General features: G+C 42.4%; 3 protein-coding genes across 4 annotated transcripts in view; 1 reads left to right on the top strand and 2 right to left on the bottom strand.

The window, feature by feature from the left end:
- The window catches only part of unc5b (unc-5 netrin receptor B), a 46,664-nt gene extending 23,941 nt beyond the window's left edge, over nt 1-22,723 (bottom strand). The window contains exon 1 of one of the 2 annotated variants that reach the window (XM_052079592.1): nt 21,995-22,723. In XM_052079592.1, coding sequence (XP_051935552.1) covers nt 21,995-22,085 — 91 coding nt within the window. In that variant the 5' untranslated portion in view covers nt 22,086-22,723. The remainder of the gene's footprint in view (nt 1-21,994) is intronic. The other variant, XM_052079593.1, reaches the window with a different exon arrangement.
- The window catches only part of slc29a3 (solute carrier family 29 member 3), a 91,314-nt gene that overhangs the window by 37,191 nt on the left and 30,887 nt on the right, over nt 1-23,236 (top strand). The window lies entirely within an intron of this gene.
- Nucleotides 1-23,236, bottom strand: part of tacc2 (transforming, acidic coiled-coil containing protein 2) — a 169,293-nt gene that overhangs the window by 2,259 nt on the left and 143,798 nt on the right. The window lies entirely within an intron of this gene.

Here is a 23,236-nt window from a genome sequence, read left to right on the forward strand (position 1 = left end):
TGAAGTCACCAGCTTCATCACTTTATCTCACAAAATCCCCCAAAACATCACCTGAACTTTTCCTTATCTACGAACACAAACATCTTGATATTAACAAAAGATTATGCAATTGATATGATCTACGAAAGCCCATAAACACAACTAGCACTGAATGTTTCAGACGTGCTTTGTTTATTAGTGTTTGTGTTTTGACAAAAGCTAAGTGGTCCTCGTGACCGCCCCTTGCTGACAGTTTCTGGACTCTTTCTAACGCCACTTTGGCATCTCTCAGCGGCCCTCGCACAAAGGAGAGGCGGACTTGTGCACACTTTATAGACCTTGTCAAAACCAGTCGCTCGACCCCAGTCGGGGATTCCAGTCAGACTGGAGACACGCAGACTGGTAAATTACACATTCCTCACTTTGACACCCAAAATTGTTGCAAACAACCAACGGTTAGAGGTCCTGCTCCTCTTTTATTTATCCTCTGATACCAAGCCTGTGTGAGACAACAAAGACACGGTTTGAACGCTTCTCAGAATTGCATCTACTTAGTCAAACATTACCCCACCCCCACCCTTTCAAAAAAGCGAATCAGCGTCTTAGTTCACCCTGTCTTTTAATTATTTTCCAAAAAGACAATTTAGACCATTCTGAGCGAACAACTTTGTGGTCTCATAACTGGAACCGTGTTCCTACCTTGTAAATGGAACACCTACGTTGCCATCAGCCAAAGTGTTCACACGATATCAACCAACTACTTCAGACCTGTAAAGTTTGGTAATGCATGATTCGGACTATTTCCTGACTGTCAAACAGATCAAAAACAAAACTATTCACCTCTTTGGTGATGGTGTAAAGCAATCTATTTTGCTTGATTCACTAAGAAATCTCAATAAAAGAGACACGTGTGTATAACGGTCTTCACAACATAATCTCTAAATATAGTTCATCCACGTTTCCCAGGTGCAGTGAAGGTGGACCGGATTCAATTTTTAGTAACTCAATTGAACTTTGTGAAATGTTATCCCCGATCAAACGAATTTTGGACACCTTTCTGATAACTTACATATTCATCCAACTTGGGTTGGAACTTACAATTGGTCCTTGTGTCCTCTGGTACACCGCACGACAGATGACAGCCAACACAAGTTGGCTTGGAATCAAGCTGTATTGTCATTGCATTCCCAGCTTTACCGACAGCAGGCTACAAAGAGGTTCGAAAAAAGGGTTTGCAAAGGTGTGGCTACAGCAAGATGCAAACGACCATGAATGTGAAAAGGTTTGATGGAAGGCGTCATAACATGTGTGTTTTCCATTATTTGATTTGACAACTCTGCGTGCCCAAGAGACAGCGAGTCGACTGGCTCCGTACAAATGAAATCAGACACTCCCATCAGGTGATAATGAAGAGAGAGGAAAATGTCGCGGCCTCTGTAAGAGACGCTGATTCAGTGCAGCAGAAGACAGACGGATTAAAAATGAAAGGTCTCCATTTCTGAGAGCTTTATGAAGACGGTGAGCAAAGAGTAAGGAAGCCAGAAATAGAGGTAAGGTAGTCGAGGAAAGAACTTGAGCAAAAGGACAAGGAAATGGGAGCGATAGATGGGCAAGTACAAGGAAGCTGGCAGTTGGTAGGAGGGAGCCAAGGGTGTAAATGGGTAGCAGCGCCAGGAAAGAGGGATGTTGACGGAAAGAACAAGGGAGAGAAGAAATGGAGAGAGACACAGAAACACTCCCAGGGTGCAGTTCAAGTGCAACTTTTGATAATTCCGACTGAGCGCGTGTGTGCTCTGGTTGCCACAGTCTCTGGTTCTTTTGGAGAAGCTTGCTGCTGTAATGTGTTGTGACAGGGCCTGATTCTTGTGACTAACTGCTTTGGCAGGAGTGCTTCTCTGTCATGCTAATGAACAGATGAGCCGGATTGACAGTGGATGGACGTGCAATGCGAGTGTGACGACCCTCGCGACACACACACGCGTACAAATTCTACGGAGAGCCGCTTATAAGCGATATGTGTGAAGCCCGAGGCCGAGCGAACGAATGACAGCACCTGGACGAGCAAAGAGAGGAATAATAACGACGTAAACATTGTAGCATTTGCGTCACTCTGCTCCTTCATTCCGTCCCATTGCATCGGAGAAACCCCAAGACATATTACCCAAAGCCTCAGTGAAGATGTGTGTAGCTGGTCAGTTGAGGGGGAAATCCTATTAATCATGTTTTCACATGTGAAACTGTCACAGGCCAACTAACATTGATAGCACAGAGGAACTAATAAACATTCGATGCATAAAAAGCAGCAGGTACCCTTTTGAAAAATGAGCCATGCATTCTTTCCATATGTAAAACATAGTTATGTTTCACTTTAAAGACATTACCGGTAGTTCTTTTCCCAAGTGTGATGAGTCAGCATTCATGTGTCAATCATTCATGAGGCTCCTGATTGTTCTGTTCTTTGCTGTTCTGCCCTACAGCCAAAGAACGTGCCCTTGACCTGTAGATAAGAGGGGTACTTAAAAGAGTTTGAATCCCATAATTGGGGCAGTTATGGTGGGACTGACTGGAATAATGGCAATGGAGAACCCTGATGAAGACAGCTATGTAAATTAAATACGATTGCGTGAATGTGAAAAGTGTATGCGTGTATCAGTAAGAAGACAGCGGCATTGAGAACATTCACAACAAACTGCATTAAAATGCTCCACCGGTGCATCTTCAATGATGTCACTCTACCAACTTCTAGGTCAAGACAATTAAATGTTTCCTACGGAAAAAAAAAACACTGTGACTACAATGGCAACCTATACATGCACTTGGGATAATTTAGACTTTTTAACCTGATGAAAAACTGCATGTTGTCACGTCGCGTGTCCGCCAGCAGGTGGCGGGTTTTCTCCCCCGCCATCTGCGCACCTGTCCGTAATTTCGGGCTGATTACCCTCTTTTATTAAGAGACTCCGACAGTCATCTCGCTGCCGGAGAATTCCACGGCGTGCCATTGTTCTCTCATGCTATTCCTCGATTATAGATTACTCGTTGCCTTCTTGCCTTGCGGCCTTTACTCTTGCCATTCGCGATTAGTCACTAAATTGTATTCTCCTATATTGCCTATTCAGTAGTTCCTCGCACTTTGTTTTTTCGGCGAGTGTTTTCGGTTGTTTTCCTTATTTCTTCCCTGGGCCTTATTTGACCAGCGTTTTGTGTTACCGTTCTTTCCCTGTCGGGCTCTTTCTGTTTTTGTCATTAAAGACACTCTTTGTTTTGACAAGATTCTTTCGTTGTCTGTTTTCCGGGGATCCAACTCTTTATTTTCTTGTTCTGCACGGAGCGATCGTTATCGCTTCGGGCAGAACCTGACACATGTATTGTTAAAACTGTGTGGCTAAACACTTTATTAAAAAAAACATACAGTATGCTCTTGTTAGCAAAAGTAAACAAACATCCATAAAGAAACTGTGATGGGATAGATTCTTGTCTTAAACTGTCAAATAAACATTTGTGCTCTGTTTTTATGATTTTTTTCTCTTGACTTTACCAGATATGGTTGCCAATTTTGCATTTTCCTTTTTAAAATGTCAAAATCATTGTTAAAGCAACGAATCCCTGACTTAAAAAAAAGAAACTTAAACTTAACTTATTACACAACTCAGACGGTAATATTGTAAAGCAGGGTTGTCCGACTCCGGTCCTCGAGGGCCCCTATCCAGCACATTTGAGATGAGGTCAAATATGCTGGATTGGGTCACTTGAGGACCGAAGTTGGACACCACTGTTGTAAGGGAATTTATTACACTCAAATGTAAGCGACTGCAAATCTGAAACGTATTGCATTGTGCAACAACGTAACTTGCCCAACGCATGGTTACAGTCGTCTTAATTCCCAACTTGAAAACGTTTCATTTTTTTCAATTGAGCTGGTGAATAATTGAAAAACATGATTCACCTCATGATTCGTATTTATATTACAAAAACCTGGCATTTGAGCAGCAGTCCCTATAAATATCTTTTTATTTCCACCGGATTTAAACCAATGCTTCGTTAATCCATTTGTTGCATGCACACAGTAAAAAAGCATATACACAATTCGACGTTATTCCCATCAGCTTTGTGTGTGAATATCACAACTTACAAGGTCCATACTGGGCGGCATATTACACAGTTCCCATTCATCATACATTGGTGGACTCTAGCAATCTGCAAAAGTAATTACTAGAATGGTTTTGATCCACCAAGCCGCTCACAAACTACAGGCAGCCCAGGGTCACCAGGCCAGTGACTCCCAACAGCATCGTTTTGATTTGTTTACACAGCCCTTTTTGTTTTGTTTTGTTTTATTTTATTTTAATCGTGGTTTTTAGGTATTGGTGCGTGTGGACTTGCTGCCTCTCTGCTTGCCCTGTTCTCAATGCTGGCGAAGAGGTTTGTGTAAGCCATTAGGATGATGAAGAGGCCTTTCATAAGTACACACCCTCAGGCCAGGCACTGACAGGCGCTTTACCTCAACAAGCCTCTCAAGCACAGCGCTCAACATGAGACAGCACCCAGTGAAGACGTCCGCAGGCGATCCCCACTTACGGACGGTCACACACACACACACTCATACCCAACTTTCCACTTGAGCTGTTACACAATGGGACCAGAGAAAAACACATTTCTTTTTCCAAAAGGTAATTATTTGACAAAAGAATCGTCAGATGAATACTTATCAAACAGAGGAAAAATTGTCCTTGCGGGAAAAAAAATCCTGTCACCAAGGTAGTTACTTTTTATAGTGAGGTCATAAAATAGATAAATGATTGAAACGACAAGACACTTGTAGTCAAGTTTAAAACATATTCAGGTATCTGCATGTATGCACACACGACCATATTTATCTATGACCCTGCAGACGAGACGGTTAAACACGAAGGGCTCAATTTTCATAGAAGGCACAGTTGTGCTTGGCATAAAAACTGGCTCATTTTGAATTTCCTTTGGGGCTTTGGCAGACTGCACGACTCCATGGACCGAGGGCGTTTTCTATTAAACGCCCCTGGCACTACCTGCAATTTGCTGACAGGAAGCAGACTATTCTTGAGACCAACAGAGCAGGTCTAAAATGTTGCGCAGATAGAATAACATGAGTTCGGTGGATTTAATTGAATTTAAAAGCTACTGTAAAAACATCTTTCTTGGCACTAATTTTCAAGCTGAAGCTTCACATTCGTCAGTTAGCCGTGCACTGCATGACAATATTCAAACGATGGCTGACTACTTGTTTGAGTTCATGCAAGAGAGCAAAGAGTGAGTGCAAGGTGTTTTTCCGCAGAGTCGAATGCGACTGTAGGGGTCCATTGTGAAAAAAAAAAATCACGGTTGGTGACTATCACGCGCACGCCAAGCAATTGAGCACCAAACATCCACCGAAGTGCTGCAACAGAAAAACAGCGACCCAGTGTCAGGTTTTGAGGCTCCAGATACAGTTGCGCCTTGACATATGAGTATAATTACTTCAGTGAGCCTCGTAACTCAAAACAAATATTCAAATATTTTCAATCAGTCGTTTTCAAATCATTTCCATCAACTACCAGTGAACACAATACCCAGGAAGGGCAGTGTGTGTTTTTTTTTGGTCCCAGCTGTGGCACTCTAGCATCCTTTCACTTTTTAACATCTGAAAATTTGTTTTCAAATCTTGAATGGCCTCGCCCCACCTTACTTCTCTGAGCTACTCCGCCACCACGCAGCTCCCCGGTACCTCAGGTCTGCAGAACAAACATTATTAGAGGAGTAAACGGAGGCTCAGAGAAGATTGAGCATTTTCCGGTGCTGGTCCCTCTCTTTGGAATAACATCCCACCAAACATTCGGAAAGCCCCCCCTCACTTACCAACTCCTCTTAAAGCTCATTTTTATTCTTTGGCTTTTGACTTGTCTTTGTTATTAATTTATTGTTTTATTGTTTGTTTGTGTATGAATTATTTTTGCTCCAAGTAAAGCACTTTGTGTACGGCGGTGGTTGTTCGAAACTGCTGCTGAAATACAGTTGAGTTGAGTGGAACAGGGGAACAGTTCTACACCCTCGACAAGGTTCTTGAGGGTGAATGAGTTTGCCCAACCAGTCTACATGTGTTTTGTGGACTCGGAGAAGGCATTCCACCATGTCACCCGGGGAGTTCTGTGAGTGGTACATCAGGATAATGGGGTATCGAGTTCCTTGATATGGGCTGTTTGGGGCATGTATCACCAATGTCAGAGTTTTGGGGCGTCTTGCTGGCAGTCAAGGTTGGACTCTACCAAGGCTGCCCTTTGTACCATCAAGCGGATCCATCTTTGTGGTGCACGAAGTACGGAATGCTGCACCAGCCTCTTGGAAATCTCTCGAAGTCTGTTAACAGGGGCTGTGATTAAACAATTGACAGTAAATTTGATATTGTATCCTGCGACTCGCTCATGACCAGTCCAGAGTGTACGCTGCCTCTTAGCTGGGATCTGCTCCAGTTACCTATACCCTCAGTGAAGCTGATTTGGAAAATGGATTGATCGTGTGCGCACAATACACTCTTAAATTTGTGTTTGGAAGACAAATGGACTTTGGTCGTGGTACTTGTTCACCATGCACGGTGCTGTACTTGCCATTGAATATCAGCCAATACAGTTCAGTGTATGAGGAGGAGGACAGGAGGAGACTCTAGAGGGAGAACGTCTTGACTAATTTCTCACTCAGTATTTTGATCTATTTTTAATCATTGGCGCACATCGCCTAATAGCGTAACGGCCATGCAGGGCTTGGTCCAGATGGGTAAAGTCATTCATCAAAAGGGTAGTGAGAGAGGAAGACAGGAAAGGTAAAAAAAAAAAAGACAGGTACATAGGGAGGGAAGAGACAAAGATAAAGCGAGAGTACAAGCGACAAGTGGAAAAGAATGAGGGAGTGAGACAGAAATTGATAAAGACAGGGAGCAAAAAAGGGAACATGAGCCAGAGGAGCCCCAGGAGGCAAGACAACCTGCTTTCATAGAAGCACTATTGATTACTTAAAGATGAAAAGCAAAAGAAAGGATTCTGCTGGGAGAGTAGATAAATGGGCTCACTAAAGTAGGCTTGCAAACACAAATCTGGGCTAGAGTAACAAATAACATTGCACAGTCTTTCGTTAAATCTAGAATGGTGGAAGCCAGTCAAGAAGCTGGTAGCAGCTGCTTAATCTATTGCTCGGATGACTAATAAAATCTGATGGATAAAAGGTATGACAGGTCGGGAGTGAGACGATTGGGCTAAATATACACGCGGAGAGCATTACCACACAGCATATGGGATCTGATTTGCGCTGATTAAATGTTATTCTATGTTGGATTTCTGAGCCAGTCTGAAGATTATACTGTCAAAAAACAGCCATGGTTTAGGAGACACACATTAACTTCTGTCATTTATGGAGACGTTACATGAAAACCCTACATTCCAACATTAATCATGGTTACAGCCCATTCAAATCCCACAAACGTTTCTCGTTTGCGGACAAGCGGCGATAAACATTGAAATGAAATGCTATTTGTCAAGCTATATGAGTTGGGAAGCTGCAAAATGGATGATGGGAAGCAAACAAAAAAGTCATGCAGTCAAAGTTACTTATTAAGTTACAACCATTTGTTTAGAGGTGGACAGAAGCTAAATAACCCATTTCGTTTCATGAATCCATCCAATTTCTATGCCACTTGTCTTCAACAGGGTCACAGTTGAGCTGGAGCGTAGCCCAATTGACTTTGGGCAAGAGACACTGTGCATGCTGGGCTGGTTGCCAGTCAATCGCAGAGCCCGTATAAAGTTATGTACAGTATATGCTAAACACCAACAATTCAAATGGCGGCATCTTTGACTGTTTTAGTGCAGTGTAGTTTGAATAATGATTTCAAACAATTATATTGTATTCTAAATTCCTTCAGAAGGTGCATATATAATTACGAAATAATGCCATCTTAAAATGGTACGGTGAGCTATTTATTGTCAGAAAACAGTCGACAGTAGTGAAAACAAGCATTTCAAGTTGCAGAAAACTTAGGTGCAAGGCGATATGAATGTTAAGAATGTTAAAGGGGTACATAAAACATTGCATCTAGGGGGTTGGTGACATTTTGACCCTGGAACAGATTATTTCTATTCCAGTGACTTCTAATGAGGAAGATGGTTTCCAAATCAGAGGTCAAACTGTGTTATGAAATGGAGTGTGTTTAAATGGGTATATTCCTTATTGGTGCAATCATTCTCAGCGAGTCATCAATTATCTCTTTCTTCATTTTAAAATGATGAGATTCATTCTTTGAGTATGTTCACCTTGAAATGACTCTGGTCCAAACAAGTGTGTGCATGCACATCATTGCAAACAAAGAACGATGTCTCTGTATGCTTTGCACCGACGCACTCATAATACAGAAAATAATTGCAAAAGCGTGTTACCTGGAGCACATCTATGGGTCAGGGGTCGCTATGCCGTGTTAACACCGCAATGTTTCACTGTTCAATATGATAATGCCTTTCACGGTTCTGCTCCCAGCACAATAATGAAGCAAGTACAGTACAGACAAGCATTGACCGGAAGGTCTTGAGGCCTATGACAAGACCTAGGCTATCTGTGGCTCTTGAACTCTGATTTGCACATGGGGGTGCCATAAAAGTATTTTTTTTTATCCGTGTAAAACAACAACAAACTAAAACAACCTCTAGTTATTTATCAAGCAAAGAGCGTTGAGTAGTTGCTTCTGCGAGTTCTCCTCATTAAATATTATTCAGTGTGGAATGAAATGACTGGGACATTATTATGCATTACGTATTGCAGTCTCCAATCACTTTAATGGCAGCGGAGACAATGAACACAATCAGTGGGGCAGATAAGAAGAAAGGAAAACGGAACAGGAAAACCGGCAAATGGAGAAGAGAGGAGAAACTATAGCAAGTACCGTACATGGAGGTTGTGATGAAGAGAAGAGCAAAAGGCGTGCACACACACACACACACGCACGCACACACACACACACACACACACACACACGCACGCACGCACGCACGCACGCACACACACAAACACACACACACACACACGCACACACACACACACCTGGGCCTCAAGAGGAGTACAAAGTAATGAAAGGTATAGTGCAGCATGCTCTACCTTTAAGTCCCAAACAGGTAGCACAAACACAGGAAGACATCTCCCCCATCAAACTCCCTTTATCTCCTCCATGACCACATATGAGCAATAATTCCAATCTTTGCCTGCTCTTCCACTTTCCATCTTTCCTCCCACTTGCACAGGCCCGAGCTAAAGTTGCATATCATGTGGTCCATTAAGAATCCAGGGGGTGTGAAGCACTGAGACCAAAATATCCACAGCGCACTCTGTTTCTCTCACCAACTCATTGACTGAACGCCTCAGGGTAATATCACAATAAGCTCTCCTTGTCCCTGTCCCCCCGTGCAGTTCTATAATTCATCTTAATTGAGAAAAACAAGCAAGTAAAGGGGAGCGCTAGAAGGATGTAAAGTGCTGGTCACATGTCTCTGGTGATAAGGGAATTTGAGTACATTTTCTATTTGGGAGGAGAAATGAAGGGAGTTCATTGCTTCCAAATATATTGACCTTTCGACACAAACTATTTTAATTCCCCCTCACCTGGCCCTCCGTCGTTCCACATTGGCAAAACGGAGGTACTTTTGAGATCATATAGACAGAAGTAAAAACAGAAGAGGTTTAAATGTGCTCTTGAAAATATACCCGATGGAGTGGATGCTGTCATAACAACTGTTTCATCAAAACGGTATCACATCACTTCATGAAAAGAAGAGCAAAGAAAAAAAAAACAGAGGGTTGGTTTCACTCTGAACCATCGGCCCCCTATTGAGATAATCCTTTGTATTTTCCTCATCCTTGCTGATCGGATTGGCTTCTAATGAATATCAGAGGCAGAATGCTCATGAAGGGTTGTAACTACCTTTCTGCTCTTTTCAAAAGAGTTTCTGTCAGCTCTTTTGAGATGTGGACAGAAAGATTCAATTTGGCTTTAGGTTTCAACTTTTCAATAAGAAATTAGACTCTGGATCGCTGGTCGATTGCGGTCTGTCTTATATTTCAGCATACTGTTGAATATTCGTGACTACATTTCTGACGTTCAATCAATAAAGAAGAAATACATGAGGAGCAAGCGGGATTTACACACTGGCTGCTACTGCGCCTAGCATCTGCCACAATTCCATAAGTACACGTTTTGGGGGGGGGAAAATACAGTCCCAGTAGCGTGTGCTTGTATTTATTTATTTATTTATTTATTTTCCATCCATGCTTCAAAGCCTGCGCTATCTAGGGCATTGGTCAGCAGTTTTAATCAATTTTCAAAACACAGGAGCACTAAGGCAGCCAGGATTTCCCTCCAGGACTGTAGAGAGTGGACATTGCAATAATAATAATAACAACACAAAATCTAATCTGAATTATGCTCTAAAGAGATTAGGTCAGAATAATCCCCCAGAATAAACACAAGTAGGAATGGGGGGTTGCCACTCCAAATACAGAGGAGAGCTCCACTACTTATGTGTGTATGCGTACTCTATATTGTGGCATTTGTGTCTGATTATTAGTGTGATAGTGGTGCTGATTGTACAATGGATTTCTGACCAGGCAGGAAACCACACTGAGTGTTCTAGTAGACATTAATATTGTTGAAAAGAGCCCTTAATTGAAATTCATTTTAGCCTATTCATTAAGCAAAACAAAAATGCATACAAGTTACTACAAACTAATGTATTCAATAAGTATAATCAGGGGTGGATGGTTTGATGTAAGACTAGACATCCATAACATCCAATTTAGATTTAAAAAATATTGACTGGTCAATCAAGGAAGCTGCCGCGTCTCTCCACGCTTTAGCTACCGTACCATGGCACTGCATTACCCAGCCGAGAAGAGAGGTTAAAAAGTGGTACACTATGGATATCTCAGTGCCAAACACACACAAAAAAGACACTGCAACAAAAAATATAAATTCATAAAATCTGATTCTACAATTCTGGGAATTAACAATGAAAGTGGTGTTAATATGTGATATCAATTTTTGACTAAAACAGCAGCTAGGACACATTGTTACTCTGACATCAGTGTAATTGTCCACCCCAAGAATCAACGCTGCATTCTCCATGCATCTGTTCATGTCCCATTAACAAGTAGATTGCCTGCTAACTAACAGAATAAATGGGTAAACACACACACACACAAATTCAAAGCAATGGGTTTTTTCCCCTTTGTCATAAAAAAAACACTGTAGTGATATGTGGTCTTGATTCAGTATTGTTAAAATGTAAATGTATCTTAAGCTTTTTGCACAATACAGAATATACTATTGTTATTATAAGATGTGTCAACTACGCCGCTAATTCCTGCTGCTGCAATCTAAATTATATAACCACAATTCCACAATTGCAACTTGCAAGGTTTGATTGATTCAATAGTCGCTGAAGTTGTGTGGTCAGGGTTCACGGATCAGCATGGACAAGGCCCGAGGAGACCTTGAGGTCACCAATTGCCTTTCTGCTGAGTCAGCTATTGTCCAGTATGCATGGCCGCACCACTTCATGTCTATTCAGAGTCTATTCAGCAGCATCAGCTAAGTGTAATAGAAAGAACCTGACGCAAAGTCTGAGCTGGGCTCACTTCATCTCCCCATGAGTTCAGAGAAACAGATAAGTCTCAAAGAATAGGGGCGGATTTACACGAGAAAAAAAAGAGACGTTAAACACATTCAGGTCAATTCCAGCTCTCTAACAACAAGCTGCTTGACTTCACTGGAGGATCATTGTAAAAATGTCTCAAAAGCGAAGCGGAAAAGAGACTTCTCATCCATATACGTGCCTGTTACTCTTTAAACAGGTCAGGCTAAGTCAGTTTATTTCAGTTCCCACTCAAGGACAAAATAATAACATTCAAATATCAAAGTCCAGAAATGGCTGACCACAGATCAGCGACACTGCTAATAAGTTCACACTTCTCAAAGGGTTGTGCCAGTACATATAAGATCATGCACACAAGAAGGTCATATTACGCTTAAAAAAACCATCTGGAGGCTTTCGGCAGAACTGTGAGCACAACTAAGTCGGAGTGCAATGGTGCTCTCGTTTATAGTGCCTCCAAAGAGCCCCATTATTACCTTCCCAGAATGCAAATGTGCTACGGGGCAATTAGAGGTTGAGCCAATACCGGTGTAAGCCCATAAAAATCTGCCCTTCCATGATCACTCGGCCACATGACTTGTGGGCAAGACTGCAACACTGGCCTTTAAATGTGTCATAATTATGAGTCCATGCTTAAAATGAATGGTGGCGCTTTGTATTTCTTTCCCACGGGGCTGGATCCAAGCCACGCATATGTTAGTGTCAACGCTGCTAATGAACTAAATAAACTTGCAATCGTACTTGTTTAGGCTGCCATAAGTGGCAGGTAAAGACAAGAAGCCTGCGGGGATAAGTGTCTTTTTTTCAGATCTTACCCCATCAAGAGCCATTTAGGAAGGTTAGAGGGGGCTGCTATTTTGTTTGGAGAGACAGACGCCTTCATCCAGGATGTCTCAGTGTAATTACACGCTACAGAAGACATTCATTCCTGTTCTCTTCACAGAGAGAGATGAAAGAAAAGAAACACAGGCATGCAATCAGTCCTTTTTCCTGAACGAGAGGTAGCCAAAGATAATAGAAGGACAAAAGGCTGGAGAGTGACTGTGAGATCTTTAAATACCTCTGTCTCTTGTTCACTTCCCTCTACTGTCTTTCATTATTCTTACAGTTTCCTGTTTGCCTCAAGATGTGTAACATGCGGTGATACTGTAAGGCCCCTTGATGAGAGTTTTAAGATGGACAGATATTTACACACGCCACAACAATGACCGTCGCTTGCAAAAAGGTATTCAGAGAGATGCTGTGAAGGAACACATGTGAAACACAAAAGCTCACTTAGCTGTATGCACATTTGCAGGTATCCAAACACATGCACATTTAGACGAAGGAAGCGTAAATGGAAAATGACATGCATGAACACAGGCTATCGTGTTAAGTTCAACATGACGTCAGCCACGGGAAGTTGATCCCCGTAGATCTCCTCCAAAGCATCTTCTGAGGTGCATAGGTCAGCTAAATTTGTACTTTTCTGTTCAATAATGTCACCTAGAAAAAGTTTCAAAAGCTGAATTTGAATTGAATTGAATTGAAGCTTTAAATGAATGAGAGGTGTGTTAGAAACATTTCCTAAAGAAATATATCCAAACCAAAATACAATTTGTTGAGGACCAGAACGTCATGGATGAGGACCTAATTTCAGGAAAGCATGAAGATGAGGTAGGTGTGCAATTGAGTATTTTATTTTAAATGAACAAAAAGGCAAACAAGGTACTTGAATCGATCTAATATACTTCATCATCAGAAGTCCAAAATAACAAGTGACAATGTAACTGCTCACAATGCCATGAGCATCGGACAGTTCCTAGCAAAGAAGATTGGCATGCTGGAGCTGTCTCCTAAATACCCGACTTGATGATTTTTTTTCTCTTTCCTAAAATCAAAGAACCCATGAAGAGGATCCATTTGGGAATATGTGGAACACATCAAAATGGCCGTAATGGCAGAGCTGCGGAAGATCCTGAAAGAATCTTTCTGGGAGTGCTTGAGATGGAAGGCCTGAAAAGTACTCTGAAGGTGAAACCTTGAAGTATGGATTTGAAATACATCCCCTGTGATATCGGTTTTGGAACTTTTCAGACACATCGTGTACTGGAGGGTTTTTTTTTTATTTGTTTTACTTGGACCAAACAAAGTATAAAATAGCACATCGTGGTTAATGGAGGTTGTGTACTGCATGATGGACTTTTTATTGGCAGGGTGTGGTAGCATCCTGGAGCCTTCGAACGTCTAAGTTCCTGTGTGGCATCTGAGTCTAGAGGGAAAAAAAGAAACCATCCTGGAGTCTTGCTGTCAATGTGATGCTGCCAAGAAAGCGTTATAGACTCCAGGAGGTTCCTGTGCCAGACAGAGAAAAAGCTTATCATTGTTGATGCTGTAACTTTAGCGGGACAAAAGAAGCCAGCGACTTTTCGATACAATTTACTGATAGAGTACAAATTATCGGTGAAACGCGCAATTCCTTTTCATCTTTCTTCCCCTCTGGTTTTACTGCAGATCCCTTGGCTGCCAACCCTGCAGGACACTGTGTTCGCCTGTCTAACTGAGGTACAAAGGCCTCCAGGGAGAGGGCTACAAACGACCCATCTGCCAAGGAATCTGCCAGTCCGTCTGTCTGGATCTCCACAGGTATGTCTGTCCCTGCACAAATCCATGTTGCATTTATTAAGTCATGGAAGAGGAGTGCTGGTGTTGGCTGCAGCGTGAAGGTTGAATCCGCAGACGGGCATTGCTCAGTGTTTAATGACCCACTATAACTATACCTATTCATCTCCCACATTACAGCGTTGAAATGCACTGGAAATGGTCCTCTGCCGAACATATTGCGTCATGTTCAATGATAGGTCTGGCCTTCCACCATACATAATCCGCCCCGCTTTAAAAGTGCACGAAAAGAGCTCAACTTTAACTCATGTGACTACTGTTTAATGCCATTAGAATGAAAAAAGGTATAGCCACTGAATGGCCTCCGAGGAACCAATCAAACTGAAATAAGACTGTATTCATCCCTGATTTATAAACGTGAGTACGACATTCATTAGCGATACATGCAATCTCTATTTGCCACACACACGCATGCGCACACGCACAAACACGCACACCTTACTGGCTCTCAACAGAAGCAGCCATCAGAGCAGAAACACACAGTTAATGAACCCTCACCAGTCAGCATGGCTGTCCATCTGCTTTCATAATCCCCATTAACGGCTGGTTGTGGGTGCGACCCAATCAACCAAAGGAACCACACACACACACACACACACACACACACACACACACACACACACACACACACACACACACACACACACACACATACCCACTTATACACTTATACAGAAACAGTCATTTCTAATATTTCCTATCAAGATAAAGGTTGACTCTGTTTCAGTGCACAGGGTTGGGTGATATAGGGCAAGGTGATGCCTGCTGATTTATCTACCATAATGCCCAGATGCCTTAGCTCAGCTCACTAGCTAATCTAAGCAGAGTGGCGGAGGGAGGTGAGCGTGAGGTCGGCTGCTGAGCCCATCTGGTCAGCAGCAGGTAAGAGGCTTGAAACATACACACACACACTGACATGTTTGATGGACACTCAAATCTCGCCTTAATTACATGCAGGTACATCTGCCACATCAGGACAGACCATTGTCCTGCTACTTCACACACGGCACCCACTTTAAAACAATCCCTAGGTCATTACTCAGGTGGGCGTTTGTAGCATGTGTGATGCTCACCTGGCATGGAGGAATGAAGCAGGTGGATAAACAAAGTGCTCTCCTATGTGCAGTAATCTAAAAGCTTGAGAAAGCAGGAAAAAATTGCATATGTAGCTCATGGAGATTGGGAATGTGACGCTCCTCTAACCTAATGCAAAAACTTCCTACGAAATATGGCTGGCTTCCCTTGAGCGTGCATTCATTGAGAACGCTTATACGCCCACAAAAATCAAGCCAAGAGCAGCCTGTCAGCTTGTGATTAAGACCTACATGCAAGCAAAGAAGAGTGTGTTTCGAAAAGCTCCAAAAAAAACTTGGAGAAGTATAAAGATTTAAGTACTGGAAGTGATGATGGAGGAGGAATTAAAGGGTAAGAAAGGCCAAAGCTTGTTTTTCTTGACTGTCTTTCACTACTGCTGCTCCAAGAAACGTTGATGGCCGACCCAAGAGTTAGAAAATGTGTGCTCGCGTCAGGCTGTTGCCACACGCGAGCGCGCACACTCGCACACGCGCACACACACACATAAACCTACACACAGACACACACGCAAGCACACACAGAGAAGGATCATTCACTCATATGCTCAGTGTGGCCATCACTCCGAGGAGGTCCGTATGTCATTCCGCTACTTTGGACACACCAGCTGCTCAGTGTGCGCTCGCAGTGTTAGTAGCCCCTTACCACCTCACAGGGGGGTGTCTCCCACATCCACTTCCACACATGACAAAGTTCTCCCCTAACATCCATGTCTTACCGACCCAAGGAGACTCAAACACCCGACACATTCAGCAGCTCCCCGGGGGCAGCTGGGACCCTAATAAGCGTTAACACTCACAGAAATGGAATTCTTCATGGTGCTTTTTAAAGAGCGCTTCCCAAACTCTGAGAGAGAGCTGACTGGCTAAAAAAATGATGGTGTGACACTGATATGGATGACAGAGATTGTTATATGTGGGACTTTAAAGCTATAAATGTGCCTGATGAGAGAGGGAAGGAAGTGGAAGAGGAAATGGGGATGAGTGGAGGCAATTTATTAATGTAGAGGTAGTGGAATGTAGCTTTCAGTGTTGGATTCAAACGATGGGAGTTCAACAAAAATACATCAGCATGCTTATGCGATTCCCGTCTGCGTTTCTAATGCGGCACATTTGCTATCCTACTGCGGTATCTTATTAACATGCTTTAAGCAGAGTTTCTCTCTGGTTAAGCCAAGACTCCTGACACACTTGCATACAAACAGGCACAAACACGAGCATTAACAGATTGACTTTGGCCTAAGCTCAGAGTGAACTTGACTCCAACTGCTTCTTGAAGACAAAAAAGCTTCTGCTAAGAAGATAAGACGAAATCTGCATGGCCTGAAAGAACTTCTCGGTTGGGGACACATGCCGAGTGCTGGACCGCAGGATTGGCCAATCAAGCGCTGACAGTGCCTCTGATCTATGGATCTCACCGAGGTTGTATGTGCGTGTCTGTCTATGTGTGTGTACATCTCTAAGAAGGGGGTTGCTAAGGATCAGGCATGGCCCCCTGTAGTGAGTCCTTATCCTATTGGTCACGATGCTCTGAGTACAGCTGAGATCTCAGATGAAAATTCCTGCACTCACTCCAATGCACCAGCAGGTATCCCAAATTAATACATGCGTGGTTCCGCAAAAGTATAGTATAGTCCAGGACATGAGAGCACAAAAATTAACTTGTTCAAAAGTATGTGAAAATGATTTATTCTTCAAATCCAACCTTCCTGCAGTTCACTAAAAATAGTTCCCGCAGCCCTTTGTTTGCAGGAGATTCTCCAATGTTGCGGTCTACTCCATTGTTTCACATCAGTGTACTTGCTACCTACTTGAGCACTGAGCAACTCAATAAAAATGATTTCTTTCAAGGTCGGAAACGGTGGCAAAGATGTTCGCCAGCAGTTTAACTAGTCGCACACAGCTTTTGTTGTCACCAGAAAAGAAAAAAACTGAAATCTGGCAATTGATTGGAAAGAGAAGAAAATATTGACTCTCAAAGTGCATCCAGCAGCATCATGCTTTCTGAGTACCACCCACATACAAATTAGACTTCTTCGAAAGAGTCTTGCTTTCATGTGTAAAAGTCACAACTTGGATTTTATACGGATGGTGTATTGTACATAATGTATTGTATGTACAGTGTTTTGTACAAAATAATAGTTTAGCTAAGGCATGCTGATGTGGTCAGATCCTGTGCTTGAGTGGGTTATGCATATGCGCATCATCAAGAATCTCGCAAACACGCACACACACACACACACACACACACACACACACACAGAGACACACAGGTTAGCATTGCTCGAGGGGCACTTCTGAATGAGTTCTGAGTATGTGTGTGTTCTCCTGTCGCCCCCTTCACCCCACACAAAAGGGCATAAAAAGCCCTACGAAGTCTACTATTCATCTGAAGTACAATGGAACCCCACAGAGGTTTTCTTCCCATTTCCCCGCCTGCCCCACCCATTCCCCCCCACAGGCAGGATAGACGGGCGGTGGGGGATCCTGTCATGCCGGCCCAGCAGCAACTCAGTTCCCATCTGCCACCAAAACTTCCCCCGAACCATTCAACCGCCCAACTCCTCTCTACTCAATGGCTTTCCAAGAATTGCATCCAACTTTTTTTTTGGAAATTCCCCAAGGTAACGATTCATATTAAAAATATTTCTGCAATCGCAACATTGAATGCACTTGAGTTCTTGGATGAAATTGAAACATTCCAGCATTGTACAAAACTTTTACACAAAAGCACAGAGTTGCAATAGACCATTTGCTATGAAATGAAGATACTTTCAAATGAATTCCTCAACATTTTTGTTTAAATTAAGTAAGGAATATCATTAGAATGGAGTTACCAGTCTAACTTGATCGATATAGGGTTTCAGGGAAGGGAATAATGACCATTATTCACATCCAGTCTGTCCATCTTTCTGAAATGCCCGTTTTCATCTCACTCTTCTGTCAATTCTTCATTGTCAGCGTCCTGCTTCATTTACCTAGCTCCTTTGCTCCATCTACAGAGCCCTTGCTATTTGCGGCAGATTTATGGTCCGCCCTTACATGCACAATATTGGCAAAGCATTAAACATGTCCACTCTTATACCGTGAGCTCTTTCCATCGATAAGAGCCTTAATAAAAACATCTCTCTGGAGGATTTGTGGATATGTCTTTTTCACTTTCTGCTCCACACCCGCCCCCCAAAAAATGATTAGAACCTCCTACAGCCTAAACTTCTGGTTCTTCTGATGCTCTGTAAGCTCTAATGCTGCTCTTTTTCACCTTCATCTCCTCCTCACACTCTCATTCTTCAGTCGGTGCCAGAGGTTTAATGATGCTTGAATGGCACTGCTCTGGAAATTTCTTCTCTCATGAAGGATATTTAAAAGCCAAGCCCTGAGATATCAATCTATCTTTCTGTGTCTCTCATTTATTTATCCCCTATCCATCTGCTTGTTCTGGTTCTGCCGTTTCCGCTGGATGGCGTCTTGTTCTTTGCTTTAACTCGCGTATTTAAATCCTCTATAGGTCATACAATTTAGAAAACGGGTTTTAGGAAAAACCTATCAAAGTTTTTTTTACATTTTTTAAAAAGAAAGAAAAACATCTACAGTATGTTAAACTGCCAACATGGTTGAGGTTCAATTTGCTCTTTTTTCGGATTTTCAAAACTATTACATCAAATAATTCTTCCCCATTGAAAGGATTTGACAATCACACCAGCCCCCATCCAAAAAAATTAAGAAGAAAATTACGCCACAGGTTTGCACTGTATGTCCACATCATAATAAAATTTGCTCTCCACATAACCTGCGAACCGAAAATACGAGTGCAAAACAATTGTACCGAATCTATTGTCTTTCCTTGTTCTTCTGGGGTCTATTGACAGCTGCCAACCCGATGAATGCCACATACCGCCAGCAACTGATACCATCCTCCACTTGCTAGGAAAACAATGTGAATTGATGGTGACTGGATGTTGTAATGCATGCTGCTGCCATTTAGCGAGTGGGATCTGAATCATACTCGTATCTCAATACAAAAAAAAAAGAATTAAATGACTGCTCGTATCTCAAAAAGCTCTTAAGTCATGGCACTCATATCTCAAGGCACCACTGTGTTGCGTGATTCCGTGTGTTCTGACAGTACAGAAGGATTAACTCGACTAGAGTGGCTGGCTGCTTTATATGTAGCCAATTATCACCAAAGGTTTGTGTTATTTTGTTTCAACATCGAACTTTTTACATTTGCGTGGTAGATAATTAAAATAAAAACCTTGGTTGTACAGTTAATAAAAGTTTTATGATGGCAACAGACCCTTGCAGGGATAATTGTTTTATTTTATTTTCATAATTTCCTGCGGGATGAATCAGTTCCAAATGTGAGCATGTTGGAAGTAGACCAGCTTCCTGAAATGGATTGTCTTCTACCTTGGAGTTCTTTTGTGGCATGCTCACATCCTCTGGGTGTAATTGGCATACTTGTTAGAAGAGCCACTTTTTCATCTTGTCTTTAAAAGCCTTTCGTTCCTCTCAAATCCTTCACAAACCCCCTTAGCCCCCCGGGTCAGTTACGCCGATGATAGCTAAGCTAAGCAGCTGTTGCCCTCCCACTTCTTGCTCCTTTGCTGTCCACAATGTGAGCATCATAAGCACATTTTTAAATATTAACAAAGACCACTTTGCACATATGAATAATACAGCAGAGAGGCCAGTGGCTGGCCAGCGATCCCATCCACTGCCGCCTGACGCCCATAAAACTAATGCATTGCTTGGCCCAAAGAGATCTTTCTCTTATTTTAGTCCCCAAAAGTCCTGTGTCACCTGTTAGAGTGAGCGCCACTAGCTCTTCAATTATAATACTGTTTCACAGACACTTTAAACACATTGGACGTATGCCATTGGTGTTATTTTCCACTGAAGCAAAAATGACATGCTCAGGGTCAAAATGGAGAAACCTCAAGCGCAGGATCAACTTTTTCAGAACACAGTATAGTAAAGCCTACATTTAAACCAATATATACTGTGGGTATTGAAGGTGTTTCTTTATTTGTAATTATGTGTCAATCACATAATCCAAAGCACATTCCCAACAACATTAAAGCAGTTTCAAAAATGTCTAGCACCTTGTTCAGATGGTTGAAGCTGTTCAAAACAATGAAGATTACCACACTTAACAACAGTGTACATGCAGACCTTCAAGGGATTGTGTGACATGTTACGCACTCCAATTTTCAAGACGTAACGGCTTCTTTGATACGCTTGTCTTCTATCTTGGCCTTCCAGTCCGGACTGGGTATGCTGACAATTCCTCCCACCCCACTGTAAAGGGTCATTTCTACATTTAATTGTGATGTGTTGCAAACATTGTATAACCACACATCCCTCTTGCTAGCTCAGTATATCTTATAAAGTCAGCGATAATGATACCACATAAGTTACTCCAGACTTCAGGTAATTCATGAGTATGTCAACACTGAGAGCTTATTGCAATACTGTGAGCAATCCAGCCAGAGAGCGACACAAAAGGCAGAGGAGTAATACTAAATTAAATTTCACTAAATATATCCATGGCTCATGACATCATGGCTCAGAGACACAAACTCAGCTATTGCCAGGCCGTGCTCCCTCCGACGAGCACTTCTCCCCTTGCAGGACCTCACTGCAATACCCCTCCGAGTTAATGTTAACATTTCGCATGCAAGCATTTTTGAACAGACTACAATTTTAATAAATGTAAGCTGCTTTTCTTATCCGCATGTTTGGGGAATAATACAATGCGTGTTCTGTGCATTCCAGGAAGAGGTCAGTCAGGGAAATCATGAAAGACAAGTGTGTCCTATTCCTTGTGTCATTTAAGCCAAAAGTAAACTTTTGTATTTGCTACTGTGGTCATTTAACAAATCTTCTATAAACATTATTGTTTTGTGTATGTGTGTGTTTATGCCGAGCTTAAGCCAAACCACAAATATCCGTCTTGTGTTTCAAGATGACACAAACAAGGGAGGAACAACCAGGTTTCTAAACTGCACTGACGGTCATTGTCACCTCAGTGTCCAAGTCTCATTAGCTCACCCGCAGTGACCTGGCCTTTGTGCCAAGTCAAGCATTCCCATGTGAGCTGGCTGCTGTGTGGAACAATCCAACACTCACTTCTAATAATGCAGCTATAACGATGTATGAGCAGCTAAGTGAATTAAAAGCTACTTAACCTACTCAGACAGCCAATATTGGTATTTTTTATATTCTTTTATGTATTTATTGTAATGGCCAACGATGAAAAGGAAAAACAAAGCGGGTGCTCTGTATTTTACAGCACACCTCAATTAATCCATTTACTCAAGGTGAGTTAGTTATTATGCTCTAAGTAGAAGAAACAACGGGTTCGTACAAAGTGCAAGGCTTTTCAGTCCAACTGGACTCCAAAAGAAATCTTGGAAAGGGGGGTATTCTACTACCTATTTAATTTAGAATACTGCGGGAATAACAGCACAATACGGTGTGAAAACGTTTACATGCGTCATTGTGTGCAAGTCTAAAAGTAAAGGACACCAAATACTGTAGACCTCGTGTGGTTTTGGTACTTACCGGTATCACACATGACATAACTCCCGACCAGGAGCAAAAGCACAATCGGACCGTAAGCTTGTCCACGCCGCATCCGAAAAGAGAGCATCATTTCCGCTTAGACTGCTGCGAGGCGTCCCAGGATGCGCACACGCGTGGGATGGCCACACCGAGTGTCTCTTGTCCAGAAAAGAGTTGTAGGAGAATATCAAACAGAGTCCAATCCCACCACGAAGTGACAGTGAACGTATCCGCTTAAGCCGCTACAATAAACACGTAACGGCGTGCATTCCCTCCAGCATATAACTTTGCCAAAAAAAGCGATAGCAATGCAAAATGGAAATATTCCCAGCAGTTTTCGTGTTCTGTTGCGATTAGATTGACAGCCACAAAAGACACCTTCAAGAAAGTCACTAAAAAGTTTGACCGCGACTGAGTGATAAACTGATGCTCAATAGAATATGTTGCAGACGAAACAAAACAGAAGCATTCGTTAAAATAATAATTAAAAAAAAAAGAAATGTAAAAAAAATACTCGCTCCGACAAGATCGAGGTGCTGCCAGATAGCCCTGTTCAACGCAGACTGTACTGCCGAGTCTGCTGGAGGCACTCTGGACTTGTTTCCGGTCCTCCAGGTGTAAACAAGAAGACCCAAGGAACAACACAAGCCGGACTAGCAGCCTCCGCCTAGCCAATCACGTGGCAACCTCCTCCTCCTCCTAGTCCTCCTCCTCTTCTTCATCACTCTGATGACTGAACAAGTGAATGGAAGTTCAGAGCAAGAGACGGAAAAATAGATTGCAGAGGTGCAAGAGAGAAAACCCGGATCCACTCAGGATTCACCAGGCTCACCTATCTATCTATCTATCTATCTATCTATCTATCTATCTATCTATCTATCTATCTATCTATCTATCTATCTATCTATCTATCTATCTATCTATCTATCTATCTATCTATCTATCTATCTATCTATCTATCTATCTATCTATCTATCTATCTATCTATCTATCTATCTATCTATCTATCTATCTATCTATCTATCTGCACTTCGTGGTCCTGCAGCCTTGATCAATCATAAATCATCCGACTCTTTTCTTATTTTCTGTCAATCCACTCCTCTCCATCACAAACGTACCCCCAGTGGCCACAAGGGAGCACCCTTTCATTAATGACCCTACCCGTGAGGTGTCTGACAATTCTCTTGGCGTTATTCAGTGCCAATCATATATGATGGGAGTTCGTGGTATTCAATGTGGACA

Source organism: Hippocampus zosterae, chromosome 11, assembly GCF_025434085.1.
Source record: "Hippocampus zosterae strain Florida chromosome 11, ASM2543408v3, whole genome shotgun sequence".
Lineage (NCBI taxonomy): Eukaryota > Metazoa > Chordata > Actinopteri > Syngnathiformes > Syngnathidae > Hippocampus > Hippocampus zosterae.